This window comes from Geotrypetes seraphini, chromosome 8, assembly GCF_902459505.1.
Source record: "Geotrypetes seraphini chromosome 8, aGeoSer1.1, whole genome shotgun sequence".
NCBI lineage: Eukaryota > Metazoa > Chordata > Amphibia > Gymnophiona > Dermophiidae > Geotrypetes > Geotrypetes seraphini.
The window spans coordinates 91396633-91419863 of NC_047091.1; the positions used below are offsets into that span (position 1 = coordinate 91396633).

The 23231-nt window shown below is 50.8% G+C and overlaps 1 protein-coding gene across 1 annotated transcript in view; it reads right to left on the bottom strand.

Annotated features, from left to right (window-relative positions):
• Positions 1-23231, bottom strand: part of RFX2 (regulatory factor X2) — a 447486-nt gene that overhangs the window by 330840 nt on the left and 93415 nt on the right. Inside the window, exon 5 of the mRNA XM_033955018.1 lies at positions 9582-9656. Within this exon, the coding sequence (XP_033810909.1) occupies positions 9582-9656 (75 nt within the window). The remainder of the gene's footprint in view (positions 1-9581; positions 9657-23231) is intronic.

Below are 23231 nucleotides of genomic sequence, written 5' to 3' on the forward strand. Positions count from 1 at the left end.
AAGTGAGAAACTTAAGATGAGATTTGTCGATAGGCTCAAAAGGAGGCTTCATCAGTTGAGCTAAGACCACATTAAGATCCCAAACTATAGGAGGAGGTTTCAGAGGAGGGTGAACATTCACAAGACCCCTCATGAAACGAGTTACCAGAGGATGAAGAGAAAGAGACCGACCCTCGAGATGCCGATGGAACGCCGCAATGGCACTGAGATGCACCCGAATGGAAGTCGTCTTTAGTCCAGACCTAGACAGATGCAACAAATATTCCAGCACCGAAGACACTGGAACCGAAATCGGGTCCAGATGGTTCGAGGAACACCAGGATGAAAATCTGGTCCACTTCTGGGAATAACAAAGCCTAGTCGAGACCTTGCGCGAGACTTCCAAAATCTCCCTCACAGACTGAGAAACAGGAACTGAAGTCAAGGGGAAAGGAACCAAGCAGTCAGATGTAACGACTGAAGATTGGGATGTAACAGCGAACCCCGACTCTGAGACAGAAGAGAGGGAAAAACAGCCAGAAGTAGAGGCTCCCTGACACTGAGTTGCAGGAGCAGGGAGAACCAGTGCTGCCACGGCCAACGAGGCGCAATGAGAATCATAGTGGCTCTGGCCGATTTGAGATGTACCAGCGTCCTCAAGATCAGAGGAAAAGGAGGGAACGCATAAAGGAACCTCCCCTCCCAGTCGAGGAGGAAGGCATCGGCCTCGAGACGGTCCCGGGAGTACATCCGAGAACAATAGAGGGGCAGTTTGCGAGTCTCCGGGGAGGCAAACAGATCCACCTGAGGAGTTCCCCAGCGGTCGAAGACCTCACGCAGAACCCGGGAGTTCAGCGACAACTCATGCGGCTGGAGAAGACGACTGAGTTTGTCTGCCAGACAGTTCCTCTCTCCCTGAATGTAAACCGCACGTAGGAAGATGTTCTGGGAGACCGCCCATTCCCAAAGGCGCAGAGCTTCCCGGCACAGGGACCAAGAGCCCGTTCCCCCCTGCTTGTTCACATAATACATCGCCACCTGGTTGTCCTTCCGCACGAGGACTACCTGATCGTGCAGCAGGTGGCAGAACGCTCGAGCAGCCAGAAAAATGGCACGAAGCTCCAACACATTGATGTGACAAAGACGGTCCTCTGCCGACCATAGACCCTGAGTCCGCAGACCGTCGAGATGAGCCCCCCACGCGTACTCCGAGGAGTCCGTGGTCAGGACCTTGCGATGCGGAGGAACGAGAAAGAGCAAACCCCCGGAAAGATTGGAAGAGTTGGTCCACCAACGGAGCGAGCGTCTCAAAGAAGGAGTCACCGTTATCGGACAAGAGACTGAGTCGCGATCCTGACGCCACTGCGAGGCCAAGGTCCACTGAGGAAGCCTCAGATGCAAGCGGGCGAACGGAGTAACGTGGACCGTCGATGCCATATGGCCCAGAAGAATCATTATGCGCTGAGCCGATAATACAGGCCTCAGCGAAACCTGGCGACTCAATCGAAGCAGGGCCTCCAACCGAGGGGGTGGGGAGGAACGAACGGAGGTGAACTGTGTCCAGCACGGCTCCGATAAACTGAAGGGATTGAGTCGGGCACAATTGAGACTTGGGAAAGTTCACTTCGAACCCCAGACGTTGAAGGAAGATGATAGTCTGTTGGGTCGCTGAAATAACCCCCTCTCTGGTCGATGCCTTGATCAGCCAATCGTCCAGGTAGGGAAAGACCTGTAGCCCCAGAAAACTCGAGGGGACGAAGCCAGTCTGAAGGGGAGGACCCGATATTAAAGGTGCAACTCCCCCACCTGAAACCGTAGGAACTTGCGGAAGGCGGGATGCACCGGAACATGAGTATATGCTTCCTTCAAGTCCAGGGAGCACATCCAATCCCCTTCCTCCAAAAGAGGGTATAAAACCGGAAGCGACAACATACGGAACTTCTCCCGGACCAGGAACTTGTTGAGCTTCCGGAGGTCCAAAATGGGGCGTAAGTCCCCGGTCTTCTTTGGGACCAAAAAGTAACGGGAGTAAAAACCCCGCCCCCGCTGGTCGGGGGGTACCCGCTCCACCGCCCGAAGGCTCAACAAGGCCCTGGCTTCCGCGAGAAGTAGAGGAAGCTGGGCTCGATTGCACGGAGAAGCCCCCGGCAGATGTTCCGGCGGCATGGCGAAGAAATTTAGCGAGTAGCCCTCAGAGATGATCCGAAGCACCCAAGCATCTGAGGTGATCCCGGTCCAGGCCGCATGAAAGGCCCGCAGCCGACCCCCGATGGGAAGGGGGTCCGGCGAGAGTGCGGAGGGGGCCCGCCCCCATCCGCACATCACATCAAAAAGACGGCGCCGGCTTGGACACCCCCTGCGCCTGAGGTTTTGGTTGGCCCGCTCTACCCTGTTGCGGGGGGCGCCGGGGCGGAGGCCTAGAGAAAGCCGGCGTGGACTTTTGCGGGTATCGCCGCGGGGGAGGTCTAAATGGCTTCTGCAGCGGGGCCCAAGGTTTAGGACGGACCAAGGAGGCAATGGAGCGCTCCTGTTCCAACAGACGTTTGGTCGCCGCCTCCAGGGACTCATCAAACAATTCTGAGCCCACACACGGTAGATTGGCCAGACGCTCCTGCAAGTTCGGGTCCATATCAACCGTACGGAGCCATGCCAGCCGGCGCATCGCCACTGCAAAGGCGGAGACCCTCGAGGCCAGTTCAAATGCGTCGTAAACAGCGTGGAACAGGTACAGACGCAATTGAGACAAATTGGCCATGAAAGTAGCAAACCCCTCCTTATGGGAAACTGGCATGACCCCATGATAACGGGGCAAGTCTTTCACCATGCGTCGAAGATAGGAGGAAAATGTAAAGGCATAATTGAGGACCCTGGTAGCCATCAATGAATTGGAATAGAGGCGGCGACCAAACTTGTCCAGGGTCCGCCCTTCCCGTCCGGGAGGGGCTGCCGCCGAAACCCTCGAGGGCTGCGATTTCTTCAGCGCCGACTCGACAAGTAACGACTGGTGAGACAGTTGTGTCTTCTCGAAGCCCTTACATGGGATGGTCCGGTACTTGGACTCCATCTTAGACAGCACCGCTGTGACTGTAAGAGGGGATTCCAAATTTCTCAGGAAGGTCTGGTGGAGGACCTTATTGAGAGGCAGCCGAGGAGTGGGCAAGTCTTGCTTCTCCAAAAACTCCTTCGTATATTGAGAACCCGCGAGTAAGTCCAGGTCCAAAGCACGTGCCATATCCTGCAAGAATCTGGAAAATGAGGAGGGCCTGGAAGGCGGGGAAGGAGTCCGGGAAGCCCATGCCGCCAAAAAGGAGGGGGAAACCTCACGGGAATACTGAGGCTCCCTACTAGACATCGAACCCCAGGAGGCCACATCCAGGGACCTTGAAGGGGTCGGGGATCGCCTATGCCCCGAGGAGCCCTTGGGAGAAGTCCCCGGGGTACGAGGCACCGAGGCACGCCCCCTCCGTCTCAGCGAGGAGCCTCTCGAACCCCTGCCCTCGGAGGAACGGAAAAGCCTCGGGTTGTCGAGGCGGAGCTCCGAGACCCGCAACGTCTCACCCCCAGTCGGCGAGGAGCGACCGCGTCTCCGAGGAGAACCCCAAGAACGCTTGGGCTTCCTCGGCCGACGCCTCGCCCGAGGCCGGCCCGAGGGCGAGGAGCCCCAGGAGGACCTCGAGGAAGAGGAAGAAGAAGAGATCCTCCTAACCCGACGCAACTTGTCCCGAGGCCGCACGCTCCGCTCAGGTTGGTCAACCGAGGCCGAGGTCGAGGGCAAGGTCGGGGTCAAGACCGGGAGAACCCCGGGGGCCGAAGCCGAGGGGACCGAGGCCGAGGCCGCCGACGCAGGAGCAGTCGAGGACGAGGCCGGAGCAGTCGAGGCCGAAGCCGGCTGCAGGTGTGCGAGGGCCCCGGACAGCTCCGAGGCAATCAGCGCTTGGAGCAGGTCCTGGAAGACCGGAACCCCCATCATGGCGGGTAGGTCCGGGGCCGTCGGGTGCTCCCTGGAGGGCGACCTCGGTCTCGAGTATTCCCTCGGGGCACCCGACTTCGACACTCGGGGCGGGGCCGAGGACGACCCACCCGCCGTCGAGGAGCCCGAGGATGGCTTCTTCGCAGACCCTGGAGTCGAGGAAGGAAGCGAGGACTTACCCTGGGCAGGCTTCGTCGAGGTAGCAGGCTTGGATGAAGCCGAAGGTCGCGGCGAGGTTGAGGTACCCAAGGCCGAGGTCAAGGCCGGGGCCGAAGCCGAGGCCGACGTCGAGGCCTTTGCCGCCGCGGGGTCCACAGCGAAGAGCTCCGCCATTCGGACACGGCGTCGGCGGAGCGCTCGAGACTGAAAAGTCGAGCACCTATCACAGGACTCTGTAGGATGCTCAGGACCCAGGCAGAGCAAGCACCACCGGTGTGGATCGGTGATAGAGAGCAACCGATCACATCGGGTGCACTTTTTAAAGCCCGTCAAGGGACGGGACATGAACTCAAAAAATGGCCGGGAACGAACGATGTCCCATGGCTGCGGCTACCGGGAGCCCCCGGAGCCGAACAAAAACCTTTATTTATTTTTTTTTTTACGTTAACTAATACACGAACGAAGAAAAACAACAAATGAAACACAGCGACCGAGCGAAAACACCCAGCCGCGGTGTCAGAAGGCAAAAGCTAAAGAGCACAATTTCCACAGGGCTTCTGGCTCCGCGGAAAAAACTGAACTGAGGACCACGAGGTGGGGATGCGCCCTCTAGTGGGCAAGAAGGCATGCACATGCGTGGTGCAGTGTAGCAAACTTGAAACTTCAATCAAGTTTGCTTGAAAAGCTGTCCGCGCTGGGGCTCCGTAGATGACGTCACCCACATGTGAGAATATCATGCCTGCTTGTCCTGGGATAATAATATTTCTTGTTTTACTCTATTTAATATTGTATTTCTACCCTTCATCCTTATGTTTCACCTTGTATGTATAATATTGTCATGTCGTCTTACAGTCTTTTGAAGTATAATTATAATCCATGATTTTTTTATTTTTCAATATGTACGCTGCTTAGAAATATGATAAGCAGGTTAACAAATTTTAATAAACTTCAAACTTGTTTCGACATGGATGGAAAAATGGCTTCAGCAAAATTAAACTCAATTTTGGCCCAAGGGAAACCCCAAAGGCCAAAGCCAACGAGAAAAGAAAAAAAACAAACAAACTTAGTTTTCTTTCCTACAGAATTTTTTTTAAAGAAAATAAATAAGACAAAGAAAAAAGATACACTAGAACAACTAGTCAGAAAAAAAACGTGAAGCGGGAAGGCAACACAAACTGATGGCTTTCAGTCAGAAAAATACTTTTTCGCTCTGCGGAAAATGAAGAGCTAAAGGAACTGAAGCCTACGCAGTGGTGTACCTAGGGTATGTGGCACCCGGGGCCCATAATTTTTTGACATCCCCCCCATATAAAAAAATATTTTTTGTAATAACCATGAAACTAAATAAATGGTCATAATAGAAACAGGCAGTGAAAATTTTCTTTTATTGAACCTCATATATGTAACCATTATTCCAAACATACCATAACATAACATAAATTATGTCTGAATTGTCATGACATCAGAAGTACATATGGAGTAGTTGCAGGTGATGCTTGGGACAGTTCTGATTGTGTTAGTTCGGTTTTATGTGTTTTTTGAATAGAAGGGTTTTTATTTCTTTTTTGAAGGTTTTGTAGTTTGTGGTCGAGGTCAATAGGTTGTAAAGTTGGGGGTCGAGTGTTGCAGCTCGAATGGCTAGGAGGTTGTCGAACTGTTTTTTTCTTTTGACGTTTTTGGTTGGAGGGTGTGTGAATGGTGCGTGAGTTCTCCTATGTCTGGTTGAGGTGGATTGAATTATTTAGCTAAAGAAATTAGTTACCCCCCCCCCCATTCCACACACATTAATTCTCTTCCATTTTTGTTCCCATTATAAAAAACACTGATAAGTTCTCAGAAAAAACATACATTAAAATAAGAAGAGAAAAAACAAAGGCCCTTACAGATGAGAACATAACATAAGAATAGCCTAACTGGGTCAGACCAATGGTCCATCATGCCCAGTAACCCATTCTCATGGAAGCCAATCCAGGTCACTAGTACCTGGTCAAAACACAAAGAGTAGCAACATTCCATGCTACCGATCCAGGGCAAGCAGATGTTTCCCCCATGTCTTAATAACAGACTATGGACTTTTCCTCCAGGAATTTGTCCAAACCTTTCTTAAAACCAGCTACGCTATCTGCTTTTACCATAACTTCTGGCCACTTCATTTTTAAGCTGAGATCTTTCCTTCCAAACAGAGACTTTGCTAGATGTCAAATACAGCACAAGGTAACTTCACATGGACTTAGCTGTGCAGGAAATGTGAATCTCTTCATACACCCACCATATAGTGCAAAAATGTGCAAAGGTCTGGTTTTTTCTTTCGATCACTACATAGACTAATCCCACACAAGCAGCGCTGTTACAAACATATTCTGTAGGTCAGTGCTAAGGTTAATAAAGTTTCCTTCCTTGGACCAGAAGGAGATGCTGACAAACCACTGGAAGAGATCCCAAAACAACTACCCAGGAACAACACCCAAAGACCCACTCAGTGTGTGAACCAGTTGAGTGGAGTGGACTAACTGGGGGGTGGAAATGGGCCCGGAGTTTACTCAGCAGAATTTCCCAGATCACCTCTTCCTCTCAACACATTGACACGCTGCCACCACCAACACTAGGAACACCTCTCCGGGTAGGCCAGCAATGCTATAAACTTTATAAAACACATTATTATATTTTCTTATAAAGCACATATTTTAACTGAACTCTCTGACATTTTCAGCCTTTCCATTCACAAAAATAGAAGGAAGAAAAGTTCCCATTTCCTGCTGTCTCATGTCCCCGGCCTATACAATATTTTTCTTCTGCAGAGTGCAGACCCTTCAAAAATCTGACCAAATCCTCATTTCACTTGCATTATAAAGTACTGAGGATGCCATCTCTCCCCAATCCCAGGTCCTAAAGTCTAAGACAGTAGCACAAACTAGTGCTGCCAGATTCAGGAAAAAAAATTTCGATTCGATTCAGCCTATTGTATTGGTTTATCGATTCGATTTTCCTGCCCAATTGGGTGTTTTTTTCAAACATCCTGGTGGGTTTATTTTATAGCTTTTTCACCCCACTTTGGCTTCTCCTAACCACACTGGCGCTGTGGTGTAAATAAAATAAAGAAACAAAAAGGACTTTTCCTCTCTCTGTTAAATCCTAGCTCACGTTTGCGGTCTAACACCAGCTCTGGCAGGATACACATTTCAAATCTGACATATTGTAATCACAAAACAGAAAATAAAATTAGTTTTTCTACCTTTTTGTTGTCTGGTTATTTTTCAAATCTTGTTGGTCCAAGGCTCTGGTTGTCTTCTGATAACTTGCTTGCCAGGGTCTCCTTCTTTCTTCTTTCTCCATGCTAACCATCCATCTGCCATCTCTGTCCTCCCCTTCCGTTTCCCTTCTCTCCCCTGGATGTCTGGCATCTTTCATTTTTTCGTCTCCCTCCACAGATCCACCTTTTCTTAACTACCCTTTCATCCAGCAGCTCTCCCTCCTTCCCCACCACCCCAGGGTCCACCATCTCTCCCTTTCTTTTCCCAACTACCCTCCTAATCAGTATCTTTATCCCCCCCTCCACACCATCCCTTGTGTCCAACTTCTCTCCCTTTCTGTTCCTTCCCTCCCTAAAACCCATGTCCATCATCTCTCTCTCTCCTCTATTTTCAGAACCATTATTTCTTCCCACTCAAAGTCCGGCATATGCACATCTCTTTGAACCCCTCCCCCTTCCCTCCGTGTACTTCTACACCAGAGCCCCCCCTCCCCTGAAGGCCTGTCCTCCCCTTAAAGGTCTGCATCCCACCCCTGAAGGCCTGTCCCCCCTTGAAGGCCTGCCTGCCTGCTCCCCTTGAAGGCCTGCCCCCCCTGAAGGCCTGCCCCCACCGAATTCCTGTCCCCCCCCCTTGAAGGCCTGCCTGCCTGTTCCCCTTGAAGGCCTGCCCCCCCTGAAGGCCTGCACCCCCCCCGAAGGCCTACACCCCCCTCGAAGGCCTGTCCCCCCCTTGAAGGCCTGCCTGCCTGTCCCCCCCCTTGAAGGCCTGTCCCTCCCCGAAGGCCTGCACCCCCCCCGACGGCCTGTCACCCCCCCTGAAGGCCTGCTTGTCCCCCTTGAAGGCCTGTCCCCCCCAGAAGGCCTGTCCCCCCCCCTGAAGTCCTGCACCCCCCCCGATGGCCTGCCTGTCCCCCTTGAAGGCCTGCCCCCCCCCGAAGGCCTGCACCCCCCGAAGGCCTGTCCCCCCCCTTGAAGGCCTGCCTTCCTGTTCCCCTTGAAGGCCTGCCCCCCCGAAGGCCTGTCCCTCCCCTTGAAGGCCTGCACCCCCCCGAAGGCCTACACCCCCCTCGAAGGCCTGTCCCCCCCTTGAAGGCCTGCCTGCCTGTCCCCCCCTTGAAGGCCTGTCCCTCCCCGAAGGCCTGCATCCCCCCCCGATGGCCTGTCACCCCCCCCGAAGGCCTGCTTGTCCCCCTTGAAGGCCTGTCCCCCCCAAAGGCCTGCACCCCCCCCCGACGGCCTGCCTGTCCCCCTTGAAGGCCTGTCTCCCCCCTCAACAAGGTCTGCCTGCCTGCCCCACCCTGAAGGCCTGCTGCCCCCCCCACTACCTGGAAGGACCGCTCGGCCCCACCACCACCACCACGAAGCACTGCTCATTCCCCTGGCCTCCACGCTTCATTTCCCTGGGGAAACAGCCTGCAGCAAGATCGCGCAATGCCAGCGATCTTTGCTTGCTTCGGCTGTTTCCTCCGCTGCGGTCCCGCCCCTCCTCTGACATCAGAGGAGGGGGCGGGACCGTGGCGGAGGAAACAGCCGAATCAGGCAAAGATCGCTAGCATCGCGATCTTGCTGCAGGCTGTTTCCAAACGCGACACCCGGCGCAGGGGGGGGGGAAAACGGACCGGACCGAGAGCACCCCCTCAGGGCTTGGCACCCGGGGCGGACCGCCCCCCACGCCCCCCCCTTGGTACGCCACTGAGCCTACATCAGGTGGTAAGGCACTCGTGCATGCGGGGTGCAGGCAGTCGCGAAGTTTCTAAAAACACTTTTAATACTGTCCGTACCAGGGCTTCGTGGATGACGTCACCCACATGTGAGAATATGCTGCCTGCTTGTCCTGGGATAATGAACAAAACTTGTTAGGAACGAATAACTTGGACAAAATAAGAAATGACAACAAAACTGAAAGAAAAAAAATGATGGGAAGGCACCAAAATTTGAAAAAGATACTCATTGAAGAGAACACTGAAAACAAAGTTTCTCAACGCTATAGAAAACAAAGAACTGATGGTCTCACAAGCCAACATCAGGCAGGAAGGCACCAGCATGCATGCAGTACGGGCACTACCTTAAAATTTAAAGTGAAAGTACACTTGGTTTGTGCTTGTACCGGGTTCTGTGGATGATGTCACCCACATGTGAGAATATTATATTTGCTTCTCCTCGGAGAATAACAAATTTTAACTCTAAAGGAAGGAATAGTCTTAAAATCAAATATTAACTTACATGACTATTTAGTAAACTGCTTTTGTGAGATGTAATGCCTTCATTTTTTTGTAGGTTTTCAATCGCCATTTCAAGCTAAAAAGAAAGCATGCAAGAAGAAATAAAACACAAAAGAAAGGATAATGTTAGCTGAATGCTTTTGTATTATTTAAATATTTATTTATTTCAAGAAGCAGACTTATATTTTTTAAATGCCTTTAAAAAGATGAGCGTGTTTCTAATATGCAAAACTACCACCAGGCTTTGAAATGAGGTCTAGTGCTTTTAAGTGAATGGAGAACTCCAATCAACATGTACTTACTCATATTTTAAAAGATTAACCACAATGTATATTCTTCCAGACAATAGCAAATGCCATTTACCAATGAATTGCATATGCAATAAAAAAAAAAAAAGTACTAATCTCTAAATAATAATGCAGAGTGATTTTTAAATGGTCAGATGAACAAAAAGGAGATTATGTACTTACCCTGGTAAGCTCTTTTCAGTAGATAGGCGAGACATTCTAGACCAATGGGTTATTTCCCCATAGCCGCATTCAGCTGCAGAAGGAATCCACTCCTGATTTTTCACTCTTCCTCTGCTGTACTTCGCTGTGTTCTCTAGCTCTACCTACAGTTAGAACACAAGCACTGAGAGCCACCCAATACACGCGAAGTAGAGGCACCTGTAGCAACAGGATTAAACAAACTGTTCTGTTCAAGAATTAACAGTAATGTTAACCGCCAACACAGGATTCAAAGGAGCTCAAAAACTACTCCCATATAAAACTGAAACATATACACAAATTCTTCCCAGCCTCCAAGGGTTGACAGATATCCAAGAATCAGCTTGGAGAAGCATAAAGAGACTGAAAACTGTAAGCAGGCGGAGGAAGGACACGGTGGGGAGTCTAGAATGTCTCACCTATTTACTGGAAAAGAGCTTACCAGGATAAGTACATAAAGCACAATTACTTACCGTAACAGGTGTTATCCAGGGACAGCAGGCAGATATTCTCACATGTGGGTGACGTCATCCTCGAAGCCCCGGTATGGAAGGTCCCAAATGCATCGCCACTTTAAGAACTTTACAAAGTTTGTGAACGACTGCACTGTGAGTGCCTTCCCACCAGACATAGGCGCGAGGCTCCTCAGTTCAGTAAGCCAGCTAAGAAGCCAACCAGGGGCAGTGGGTGGGTTGTAAGAATATCTGCCTGCTGTCCCTGAATAACACCTGTTACGGCAAGTAACTGTGCTTTATCCCAGGACAAGCAGGCAGCATATTCTCACATGTGGGTGACCTCCAAGCTAATCAGAATGGCATGGTGGGAGTGTTGGCCTTTTAGGAAAATTAATTTTGTAATACTGACTGGCCGAAGTGCCCATCCCGTATGGAAAAAGATTCCAAACAATATTATGAGGTGAAAGTATAAACTGAGGACCAGGTAGCAGCTTTGCAGATCTCATCAATAGGAGTAGAGCAAAGAAAAGCTACAGAAGCTGCCATAGCTGCCATAGAACTTTATGGGCTGTGACCAACTCAACAAGTACAGCCCAGCCTGAGTGTAACAGAACGATATGCAGAAAGCCAATCAGTTGGATATCGTTCTCTTCAAATAGGATGCCCCAACTTGCTAGGATCAAACGAGATGAAAAGTTGAGATGATCTGTGTGATTTAGTCCTTTGCAAATAGTAAGCTAATGTATGCAGTCCAGAGTATGAAGAGCCGAATCTCCAGAATGAGAATGAGGCTTTGGAAAAAATACTGGAAGCACAATCGACTGATTGAGATGAAATTCAGTTACAACCTTTGGTAAGAACTTCGGATGAGTGTGAAGCACAACCATGTCATGGTGGAACACTATAAATGGTGGATCCGTTACCAATGCTTTAAGTTCACTCACTCTTCTGGCAGAAGTGAGGTAAGAAATATGAGATGAGCCATAGACATCGGTTCAAATGGAAGCTTCATCAATTTGGCAAGAACCAGATTGACATCCCATACCACACCATTTTAGTAGCCTTCCTCTGGACCGGCTCCATTCTTTTTATATCTTTTTGAAGGTGCGGCCTCCAGAATTGCACACAATATGCTAAATGAGATCTCAGAGACTTATACAGAGGCATCAATACCTCCTTTTTCATACTGGCCATACCTCTTTCTATGCAACCTAGAATCCTTCTAGCTTTCGCCATCACATACAACCACATCCAAGTCCCGCTCTTCCATCGTGCACATAAGTTCTTCACCCCCTAAACTGTACCGTTCCCTTTGGTTTTTGCAGCCCAAATGCATGACCTTGCATTTCTTAGCATTCAATTTTAGATGCCAAATTTCAGACCATTCTTCAAGCTTCACCAGGTCTTTCTTCATGTTATTCACACCATCCGGTGTGTCTACTCTATTGCAGATTTTGGTATCATCCGCAAAGAGGGGAATCTTACTCGACAACCCTTCAGCAATATCATTTATAAAAATGTTAAAAAGAACAGGCCCAAGAACAACCTTGAGGTACACCACTGGTTAACATCCCTACCCAGAGGTCAGATGTGATGATTTTCCAGTGGTGATAATAAAGTTGAAGACAACCTCCTATTGGTTGAGGAAGAGACAGAGGTAATTTTATTGAAACTATGCTCTCGAGTAACTGGTCAAAAAGACTGAGTAGGCTTAGCTGTGAAGGTTTCTGAAAATGTTGTTTTTGGTTTTTTCTGCTGAGGATGTGAAGCAGTAGAAGGTTTAGCTGAATATCGCCTTTGATAAGAGGCAGCAGGTTTGAAAGATCTTGAAGCGGATTGTTTTGGTTTAGGTTTAACCAATGAGTCCCAAGATTTTTCATGAGTGACAAGCTTTTGAGTGGCATTCTCAATGGTATCTTCAAAAAGCTCATCTCTGAGAAGGGAATGTTAGCCAATTGATCTTGAAGATTGACATCCATGTCAGCAATCCTGAGCCATGCCAGTCTCCGCATGGCTACGGACATAGACGAAGCTCTGGACGATAGTTCAAAAGAGTCGTAAGCAGACTGGACTAGATGCATATGTAACTGAAAAAGGGTAGAGGCTAGTTGTTGAAAACCCTTAGTACAGTGAGAAGGTAGATACGTCTGGTACACTGGTAATTGCTTAAGATAACATGAAAAATGGAATGTATAATTATTCACACAACTGGAATTTTGATAGAGACGTCTATCAAATCTGTCCATGGTGCAACCCTCCCTCCCTGGTGGAACTAACGCACAAACCTTGGAGGAGGTCAATTTTTTAAGAGTCAATTCCACCACCAGGGATTGGTGAAACAGTTGAGGTTTGTCAAATCCAAGCTTGGGAGCAAGCTTATAGAGAGAGTCCAACTTCCTTGGAGCAACTGGTACCGAAAAGCACAGTTACTTACCGTAACAGGTGTTATCCAGGGACAGCAGGCATATATTCTCACATGTGGGTGACGTCATCTACGGAGCCCCGGCGCGGACAGCTTTTCAAGCAAACTTGATTAAAGTTTCAAGTTTGCACACTGCACCACGCATGTGCGTGCCTTCTCGCCCACTAGAGGGCGCATCCCACCTCGTGGTCCTCAGTTCCATAACTAGCAAGGAAGCCATCCCCGGGGAGGCGGGCGGGTTGTGAGAATATATGCCTGCTGTCCCTGGATAACACCTGTTACGGTAAGTAACTGTGCTTTATCCCAGGACAAGCAGGCATGATATTCTCACATGTGGGTGACCTCCAAGCTAACCAAAAAAGGGCAGGTGGGAGGATGGCAATTTAGGAAAACAGATTTTGCAAAACTGACTGGCCAAACCGGCCGTCACTCCTGGATAAAGTGTCCAGACAGTAATGGGAGGTGAATGTATGAACCGAAGACCAAGTGGCAGCCTTACATATGTCCTCCATCGGGGTGGATCGGAGGAAAGCTATCGAAGCTGCCATCGCTCGGACCTTGTGCCCCGTGACTCGACCCGGGGGAGGAAGGCCAGCATGAGCGTAGCAAAAGGAAATGCAAGCGGCCAACCAGTTAGACAGAGTGCGCTTGGAAACTGGATGCCCTAATCGATTGGGATCGAAGGACAAAAACAATTGAGGAACCTTCCGATGAGGCCTGGTGCGTTGAAGATAATATGCCAACGCCCTCTTACAGTCAAGTGTGTGAAGCGCCTTCTCGCCAGGATGGGAGTGGGGCTTCGGGAAGAACACAGGAAGGACAATGGACTGATTGAGGTGGAAGTCAGAAACTACTTTAGGTAAAAACTTAGGATGGGTGCGGAGAACCACCTTGTCGTGATGAAAGACAGTGAAAGGAGGGTCCGCAACCAAGGCTTGCAACTCCCCAATCCGCCTGGCGGAGGTGAGGGCAATTAGAAACACCGCCTTCCAAGTCAGAAATTTCAAGAGGGACTTGTTGAGTGGCTCAAACGGGGGTTTCATCAGTTGAGCCAGAACCACATTCAAATTCCACACGACAGACGGAGGATTAAGAGGGGGACAAACCCTGAGTAACCCTTTCATGAAGCGTGTCACCAAGGGATGGAGTGACAGAGGTCGTCCCTCCAGAGGTTGGTGGAAAGCAGAAATCGCACTGAGATGAACCCGCACCGAAGTGGTTTTCAAGCCGGAGCGCGACAAATGAAACAAGTATTCTAAAACCGAGGATACCGGAACTGATACCGGATCCAGGTGAAAAGACGAGCACCAGGTGGAAAACCTGGTCCATTTCTGCGCATAGCAAAGCCTCGTCGAGATCTTGCGGGAGGCTTCCAACACCTCCTTCACCGATTGAGACAGGTCCGGAGGAGTCAGGGAACAAGAAACCAGGCTGTCAGGTGCAATGACTGCAGATTGGGATGTAACATGGATCCTTGACTCTGAGACAGCAGAGAAGGAGAGACAGGCAGGGGGAGAGGCTCCCTGGCACTGAGCTGGAGCAGCAGGGAGAACCAGTGCTGACGCGGCCACCGAGGTGCTATGAGAATCATCGTGGCCGTGGACGATTTTAGGTGTACCAACGTTCGCATGATCAGAGGGAACGGAGGGAATGCATACAGGAACCTCCCTTCCCAGTCGAGTAGGAAGGCATCCGCTTCCAGACGGTCCTGCGAGTACATCCGAGAACAATATAGTGGTAGTTTGTGTGTCTCCGGAGAGGCAAACAGATCCACCTGTGGCGTTCCCCAGCGAGCGAAAACCTCGCGTAGAACTGCTGAGTGTAGAGTCCACTCGTGCGGTTGCAGAAGTCGACTCAGTTTGTCCGCCAGACAATTCCGTTCTCCTTGGATGTAGACCGCCCGGAGGAAGATGTTCCGGGAGGCCGCCCACTCCCAGAGGCGAAGAGCTTCGGAGCAGAGGGGCCATGACCCCGTTCCTCCCTGCTTGTTCACATAATACATTGCCACCTGATTGTCCGTGCGGACGAGGACCACCTGGTCCTGCAATATGTGAACGAAGGCTCGAAGTGCTAGGAAGATGGCCCGCAGCTCTAGCACGTTGATGTGACACTGACGGTCTTCTGCCGACCACAGGCCCTGCGTGCGAAGACCGTCGAGGTGGGCTCCCCACGCGTACTCCGAGGAGTCCGTGGTCAGGACCTTGCGAAAAGGCGGAGTGCGGAATAATAGCCCCATGGACAGATTTGAAGAGACTGTCCACCAACTCAGCGATTTCCGCAAGGGCGGAGTCACCGAAATGAGGCGAGACACAGGGTCGCACTCCTGACGCCACTGGGACGCGAGGGTCCACTGAGGGATCCTCAGATGTAGCCTCGCAAACGGCGTGACATGTACCGTCGAGGCCATATGGCCCAGCAGCATCATCATGCGCTTGGCCGACACCTTCGACTGTTGAGAGACCTGGTGGCTCATCCGTACCAGGGCTTCCAACCGCTGGGTCGGCAGGTAGGAGCGTAGGCGCACCGTGTCCAGCACCGCACCTATGAATTGAAGAGACTGCGACGGCCTCAACTGAGACTTTGGAAAGTTTATCTCGAACCCGAGAGTTTGCAGGAAGGCAATAGACTGTCGGGTCGCTGAGATAACCCCCTCCCTGGTCGGGGCTTTGATGAGCCAATCGTCCAGGTAAGGGAACACGTGAAGTCCACGCGACCTGAGGGCTGCTGCAACCACCACCATGCACTTCGTGAATACTCGTGGGGACGCGGCCAGGCCGAAGGGCAGTACCCTGTACTGGAGGTGGAGGTCCCCCACCTGGAATCGTAAGAATCTTCGACAGGCGGGGTGCACCGGAACATGGGTGTATGCTTCCTTCAGGTCGAGGGAGCACATCCAGTCCCCTTCCTCCAAGAGGGGATACAGAACCGGGAGAGATAGCATTCGAAACTTCTCCCGGGCCAGGAATTTGTTGAGCTTCCTGAGGTCCAGTATGGGGCGCAGGTCCCCGGTCTTTTTTGGGACCAAGAAGTAGCGGGAGTAAAACCCCGTACCCCACTGGTCCTTGGGGACTGGCTCGACCGCCCGAAGCTTCAAGAGGGCTTTGGCTTCGGTTATAAGGGTCGGTAGCTGCGAACGGTTGCAGGGGACTAAACTTGGGGGACTGTCCGGCGGCGAGGACACAAAGTTGAGCGAGTAGCCCTCGGAGACGATCCGGAGCACCCAAGCGTCTGAGGTAATCTCGGTCCATGCCTCCCGGAAGGACCGAAGACGGCCCCCGATAGGAAGGGGTTCTTGTGAAAGTGCGGAGGGGAACCCGCCCCGTCCGCTCAGCCCGTCAAAAGGAAGGCGCTGGCTTAGAAGGGCCCTGCGCCGGGGCTTGGGGTTGTCCCCCTCTGCCTCGCTGAGACGGACGTCTCGGAGGCGGTCTCGAGAAAGCCGGGGTCGACTTCTGAGGGTATCGGCGCGGCGGAGGCCGAAAGGGTTTCTGCGGCGGGGGCCTAGGTTTGGGGCGGACGAGGGATGCTAGAGAGCGCTCCTGTTCCGACAAGCGCTTGGTCGCCGCGTCCAATGACTCGTCGAATAACTCGGACCCCACACAAGGCAAGTCTGCCAGGCGTTCCTGCAGGTTTGGGTCCATGTCGAGGGTGCGAAGCCAGGCCAAGCGGCGCATGGCCACCGCGAGGGCCGACACCCTCGAAACCAGCTCAAAGGCGTCGTACACTGCATGGAATAGGTACAACCGCAATTGAGACAGGTTGGACATAAACTTGTCGAATCCTGCTCTTTGGGAGTCCGGTAACGAGTTTCGATATTGAGGGAGGTCCTTCACCATGCCACGCAAAAAGGAGGAAAAGGTGAAGGCGTAATTTAGAACCCTGGTGGCCATCAGGGAATTTGAATAGAGGCGACGGCCAAACTTGTCCAGGGTCCGCCCCTCCCTGCCTGGTGGAACCGCCGCAGAAACCCGTGAGGGCTGAGATTTTTTAAGAGCAGACTCCACCAGAAGAGACTGGTGTGAGAGCTGCGCCTTATCGAACCCTTTAGGGGGAATCGTCCTATACTTCGATTCCATTTTTGAAGGCACAGACGTGACTGTAAGAGGGTTTGACAAGTTCTTCAGCCAGGTTTGCAGAAGGACACTGTTGAGAGGTAGTCTAGGGACCTCCCTAGGAAGAGTGGGGAGGTCCTGTTCCTCCAAAAATTCTTTGGAATACCGAGAGCCTACCATCAGGTCAATCCCCAGGGCTTGGGCCATGTCCTGAACGAAGGATGAAAATGAGGACGGCCTAGCCTGGGGGGAGGGGGTTCTCGACCGCCCCACCGAGGAGAGGGGGGAGGCCTCATGGGAATAATGAGGGTCCCTACCCGATCCCGAATCCCAGGATCCCCTCTCGAGGGTCCTCGAGGGGGAAGGGGAAGTTATCCTCCTCGCCGAACCCTTGGGTGAGGACCCCGGGGTTCGTGGGACACTCTCCCGTTTCCTCGGCGAGGCGGCCCGGGAAGACTTCCCATGGGGTGAGCGGAGGAGCCTCGGGTTGTCGAGGCGCAACTCCGACACCTGCAGCGCCTCGCCCCCGAACGACGAGGAACGGTCGCGCCGAGGCGAGCCTCGGGGCCGCTTAGACTTCCTCGATCGACGCCCCGTCCGAGGTCGCGTCGAGGGCGAGGCGTGTCTGGAAGACCCGGAGGAAGAGGAGGAAAGACGGCGCACTCTGCGCAACTTTTCCTTGGGCCTTACACTCCGCTCAAGGGGTTCCCCCGAGGTCGAGGTCCGGGGCGGGGCCGAGACCGAGGTGAACGGGGCCACCGTACCCGAGACCGAGGTCGCCGAGGTCGGGGCTCCCGAGGGAGCCCAGGTCGGGGCCTCCGAGACCGAAGGCGTCCCGGCCGAGGTCGAGGCCGCCGGAACCGCAGCACGCTGCAACACTTCCAGGGCTCCCGACAGCTCCGATGAGATCAGAGCTCGGAGGAGATCCTGGAAGGCCGGAATCCCCACGAAGGTGGGGAGTTCCGAGTCCGGGGCACACTCCCTGGAGGGCGACCTCGGTTTCGAGTATTCCCTCGGGGTGTGCGGAGTCGAGGTCCGATGCGGGGCCGGGGTCGACCCACCCGCCTTGGCCTGACTCGAGGATGGCTTCTTTGCTGAAGGGGATGGAACAGAGGACTTACCCGAAGCTTGCTTCACTGACGAGGCCTTTGAGGAAGAGGGCCGAGGCGAGGCCGAGGCCCCCGAGGACGCCGAGGCCGAGGTCAAGGCCGGGGCCGAAGCCGAGGCCGACGTCGAGGCCTTAAGCGGTGCGTCGACGGCGAACAATTCGGCCATTCTTGCCTTACGGCAACGGAGGGCCCTGTTTTGGAAGGTAGCACAGCGATCACACGAGTCTGTCGGATGTTCGGGCCCAAGGCAGACGATGCACCACCGGTGAGGGTCAGTGATGGAAAGCAACCTCTCGCACCGGTTGCACTTTTTGAATCCCGTAACAGGACGGGACATCCACGAAGAAAAAGAAGAAGGCCGGGAACGTACCGACGTCCCGCGGCCACGGATTCCGGGAGCCCCCGGAGTCCGATGAAAAACGAAAGACTTTTTTTTTTTTTTTTTTTTTTTGAAGAGAAGCGAAAAGAAAGAAACAGCACCGCGAACTAATTCGAAGGAAAACAAACTAAACGCGGCAGCTAGAAGGCAAAAACACTGGAGCTCAGATCCACAGGGCTTTCTTGCTCCGCGGAAAAATTTGAACTGAGGACCACGAGGTGGGATGCGCCCTCTAGTGGGCGAGAAGGCACGCACATGCGTGGTGCAGTGTGCAAACTTGAAACTTTAATCAAGTTTGCTTGAAAAGCTGTCCGCGCCGGGGCTCCGTAGATGACGTCACCCACATGTGAGAATATCATGCCTGCTTGTCCTGGGATAAACAGAGATTCCCAAATTTTATGAAGAGTATCCTTCAGAATCGCATGAAGAGGAAGTTTAATGACCTCTTTAGGAGGATGTTTAATGTCCATAGTCTCCATATATTCAGGTGTGTATTTGGAGTTTCCAGTTTAAGAGACATGTCTTTACCTAGTTGTGTTATAAAACGGATAAAGTAAAGTATTTCAGGAGGAGATGATTCTTTATCAGGAGTCTGTGTAGAGTGCTGCTCCAGAGAATCACAAACCTCTTGTTGATGATGGAGAATCATTAATAGAAGATTCAATCTGAAGGTCAGAATCTATGATCAGAGACTGAGATATATGTCTTCTTTTTCGTCGGTACCGGTCCGGTGACAGAGAAGGTGTACGGTGTTTATTCTTTTACAAACACTTAGAAGAACTATACTTGGACTTGTGAGAAGACTTGCTGGATTGAGAATGTCTCAGAGAGGAGGAATGATGCCTTGAGTTTCAAGTTTCAAGTTTTATTAGGATTTTATATACCGCCTATCAAGGTTATCTAAGCGGTTTACAATCAGGTACTCAAGCATTTTTCCTATCTGTCCCGGTGGGCTCACAATCTATCTAACGTACCTGGGTCTATGGAGGATTAAGTGACTTTCCCAGGGTGCAGCGCGGGGTTTGAACCCACAGCAACTGGATCGATGACTGGAAGCATGAGACTTGGATGCATGCCTGGATGATGGGTAGTGCTGAGTTCCAGGAGACAGCATCGAAGGCTGAGGACTGGTGTCAGCATCTCTGGTATTTGTACGTTTTACCTGTGAGATTAGTATGGGGTGTAATAATTTTTGAAAAATTTCCCCGTACTCCACACAAAAGAACTCTTCAAATTGTTCTTTCAGAGAAGGCACTAGTACTTTTGGCTTTTTCACTGGTGCCACTGCTCCGAAGAGAATGACTCTGAAGAAGAGAAATCCCTGGATTGTGGAGCAAGTCACATGAAGGGTTGTCACTTGGCTGGCATGACTGACTCAATGCCTTAGTGGCCTGCGACCCTACCTGGGAAGCTGATGACCTCTTTGCTGGCTTACCGGATGGAGCCAGAGACTACGATGCCAATGAGGAAGGTGGAGACTAAAAAGACCTCTGTGCCTCGGAATGTGGTGCCTTGGCTGATGGTGCCGTCGATTGTGGTGCTTTTACTTTCAGTGCAGTAATAATAATAATAATAATAACTTTATTCTTGTATACCGCATTACCGTGGAAGTTCTATGCGGTTAACAGAAGAAGAGACTGTACAATTACAGCGAAGATACAATTTTGTTAATGTTACATTAACATTTTAGACAATGCAATTTTCAATCAAGTTACATTTACATTTTAGACATCAAAGGACGCAAAGATTGGTCCCCTTCCATTGTGGAACCGAAAAGCTGTTTCTGTTGTAGAAGTCAGTTTTTTAAGGTGCGCTTTTTCAGAGAAGAACACCGCTAACAAGAATCAATGTGGTGGTCCGAACTGAAACACTGAATGCACAACGAGAGTGGGTCTGTCACAGAAAGTGTCTGCTGGCACCTGCTGCACTTCTTGAAATCCGTTAACGGCTGGGACATTATGATAGGAAAAACTGCCTCAGCCAAATCAAAAGAGATAGGCTTAGGTGAAAAAGTAGGCCCCGCCGTCAAAGCCCGAAGGCAACGAGAAAGAAAAGAAGGACATAAGAACATAAGAAGTTGCCCCCGCTGAGTCAGACCAGAGGTCCATCCTGCCCAGCAGTCCGCTCCTGCGGCAGCCCATCAGGCCTAGTGCCTGAACAGTGATCCCTGATTAATTTACCTCTAATCCCATCCCTATAATATACCTCTGCTCTTATCTGTACCCCTCAATCCCTTTGTCTTCCAAGTACCTATCCAAAGCTTCTTTGAACCCCTGTAGCGTGCTCCTGTTTATCACATCCTCCAGTAGCGCGTTCCATGTATCCACCACCCTCTGTGTGAAAAAGAACTTCCTAGCGTTTGTTCTAAACTTCTCCCCTTTCAATTTCTCTGAGTGCCCCCTTGTACTTGTTGATCCCCTTAATTTGAAAAATTTGTCCTTTTCTATTTTTTCTATGCCCTTCATGATCTTGAAGGTTTCTATCATGTCTCCTCTAAGTCTCCGCTTTTCCAGGGAGAAAAGCCCTAGCCTTTTCAGTCTGTCAGTATATGAGAGGTCCTCCATACCCTTTATTAGCTTAGTTGCTCTTCTTTGAACTCTCTCAAGTACCTCCATGTCCTTCTTGAGGTACGGCGACCAGAATTGAACACAGTACTCCAGGTGCGGGCGCACCATAGCACGATACAGTGGCAGCATGACTTCCTTCTTTCTGGTCGTGATACCCTTCTTAATGATACCCAACATTTTGTTTGCTTTCCTTGAGGCTTTTGCACACTGTGCCGACGCCTTCAATGTTGTGTCTACCATCACTCCCAGGTCTCTTTCAAGGTCGCTCACCCCTAGCGCTGATCCCCCCATTTTGTAAGTGAACATCGGGTTTTTTTCCCCTATATGTACGACTTTGCACTTCCCTATGTTGAAACTCATTTGCCATTTTTTGGCCCATTCTTCCAGTGTTGTCAGATCTTTTTGGAGATCTTCGCAGTCCTCCATGTTATTTACCTTGGGATATAGTTTGGTGTCATCCGCAAATTTAATAACCTCACATTTTGTTCCTGCCTCCAGGTCGTTAATGAATATGTTGAAAAGTAGCGGTCCCAGCACCGACCCCTGTGGAACTCCGCTCGTGACCCATTGCCAGTCTGAGTAATGGCCCTTTACTCCAACCCTCTGTTTCCTGTCCGCCAACCAGTTTTTGATCCATCGGTGGACCTCCCCTTGCACCCCGTGGTTCCATAGCTTCCTTAGTAGTCTTTCATGTGGCACCTTGTCGAAAGCTTTTTGGAAGTCAAGGTAAATGATATCTATGGATTCCCCTTTATCCACCTGGCTGGTTACCCCCTCAAAGAAGTATAATAAGTTTGTGAGGCATGACCTGCCCTTGCAGAAGCCATGCTGGCTCAACTTTAGCTGCCCATAGTTGTCGAAGTGTTCCCTGATGCTGTCTTTAATCAGTGCTTCCATCATCTTTCCCGGGACCGAGGTCAAGCTCACCGGCCTGTAGTTTCCTGGTTCTCCCCTTGAGCCTTTCTTGAAGATGGGCGTGACATTTGCTATTTTCCAGTCTTCCGGAATCTCTCCAGTTTTTAAGGATAGGTTGCATATTTGTCGAAGTGGTTCAGCTATTTCGTTCCTTAGTTCCTTGAGTACCCTTGGGTGAATGCCATCCAGACCTGGCGATTTGTCGCTCTTTAGCCTGTATATCTGCCGGAGGACATCCACCTTGCTTACCTCTAGTTGGACCAGATTTTCATCCTGCTCCCCCTTTACGATCTCCTCAGGTTCCGGAATGTTGGTTGTGTCCTCCCTCGTGAAGACTGACGTGAAGAACTTATTTAGCCTGTCAACTATCTCCTTTTCTTCTTTTACCATTCCCTTTCTGTCCCCATCATCCAAGGGTCCCACTTCCTCCCTTGCTGGTTGCTTCCCCTTAACGTACCTGAAGAATGATTTGAAGTTTGTTGCTTCCCCCGCCAGTCTCTCTTCATATTCTCTTTTTGCTTTCCTAACCACTCGGTGACACTCCTTTTGGTGTTTTTTATGCTCCTTTTGGTTCTCCTCTGTTTTGTCCTTTTTCCATTTTTTGAATGAGGGAAAAAGAAATCCCAGGATTAAGAAAAGAAAGAAAGTAGAAAAAAATACATGTGAGCAAAGCAAACGCAAAGCAAAAAATATACTGAAGATTCAATGACGCAACTTTCCAGCTCTGCGGAAAACATTGAACTGAGGAGTTGCGTGCCTACGTTGGGCGGGAAGGCATTCACACATGTGCGGTCGGACGTGAACTTTCTAAAGTTCTTCAAGTGGTGATGCACTTGGGACCTTCCGTACCGGGGCTCCGTGGATGATGTCACCCACATGTCAGAATATGCTGCCTGCTTGTCCTGGGATAAACACTGCATACAATTAGAAACACTGCATTGTTAGAGAAATTGACAATATCTAAACGGAATGGAGATCTAGGTAGAATCCTTCAACAAAATGAACAAAGATGGATATTTTTATTGGATACTATCAGGCTCATTTTCAAAAAAGATAGAAGTCCAAAAGACAGCATAAACTGGCACTTGGACATCTTAGTAGACAAAAAGTCCAAGTGGAAATTTTCAACACTGACTTCCTGGACATCTTTCTGGTTGTTTTGTCTCAAATGCATCTAAATCTGGATGTGTTAGAGGCGTGTTTTTGGTGGGATAAGCACTTGGACATTTCAGCAGGGATAATCAAACTTTCAAGGAAACAGTTTTAG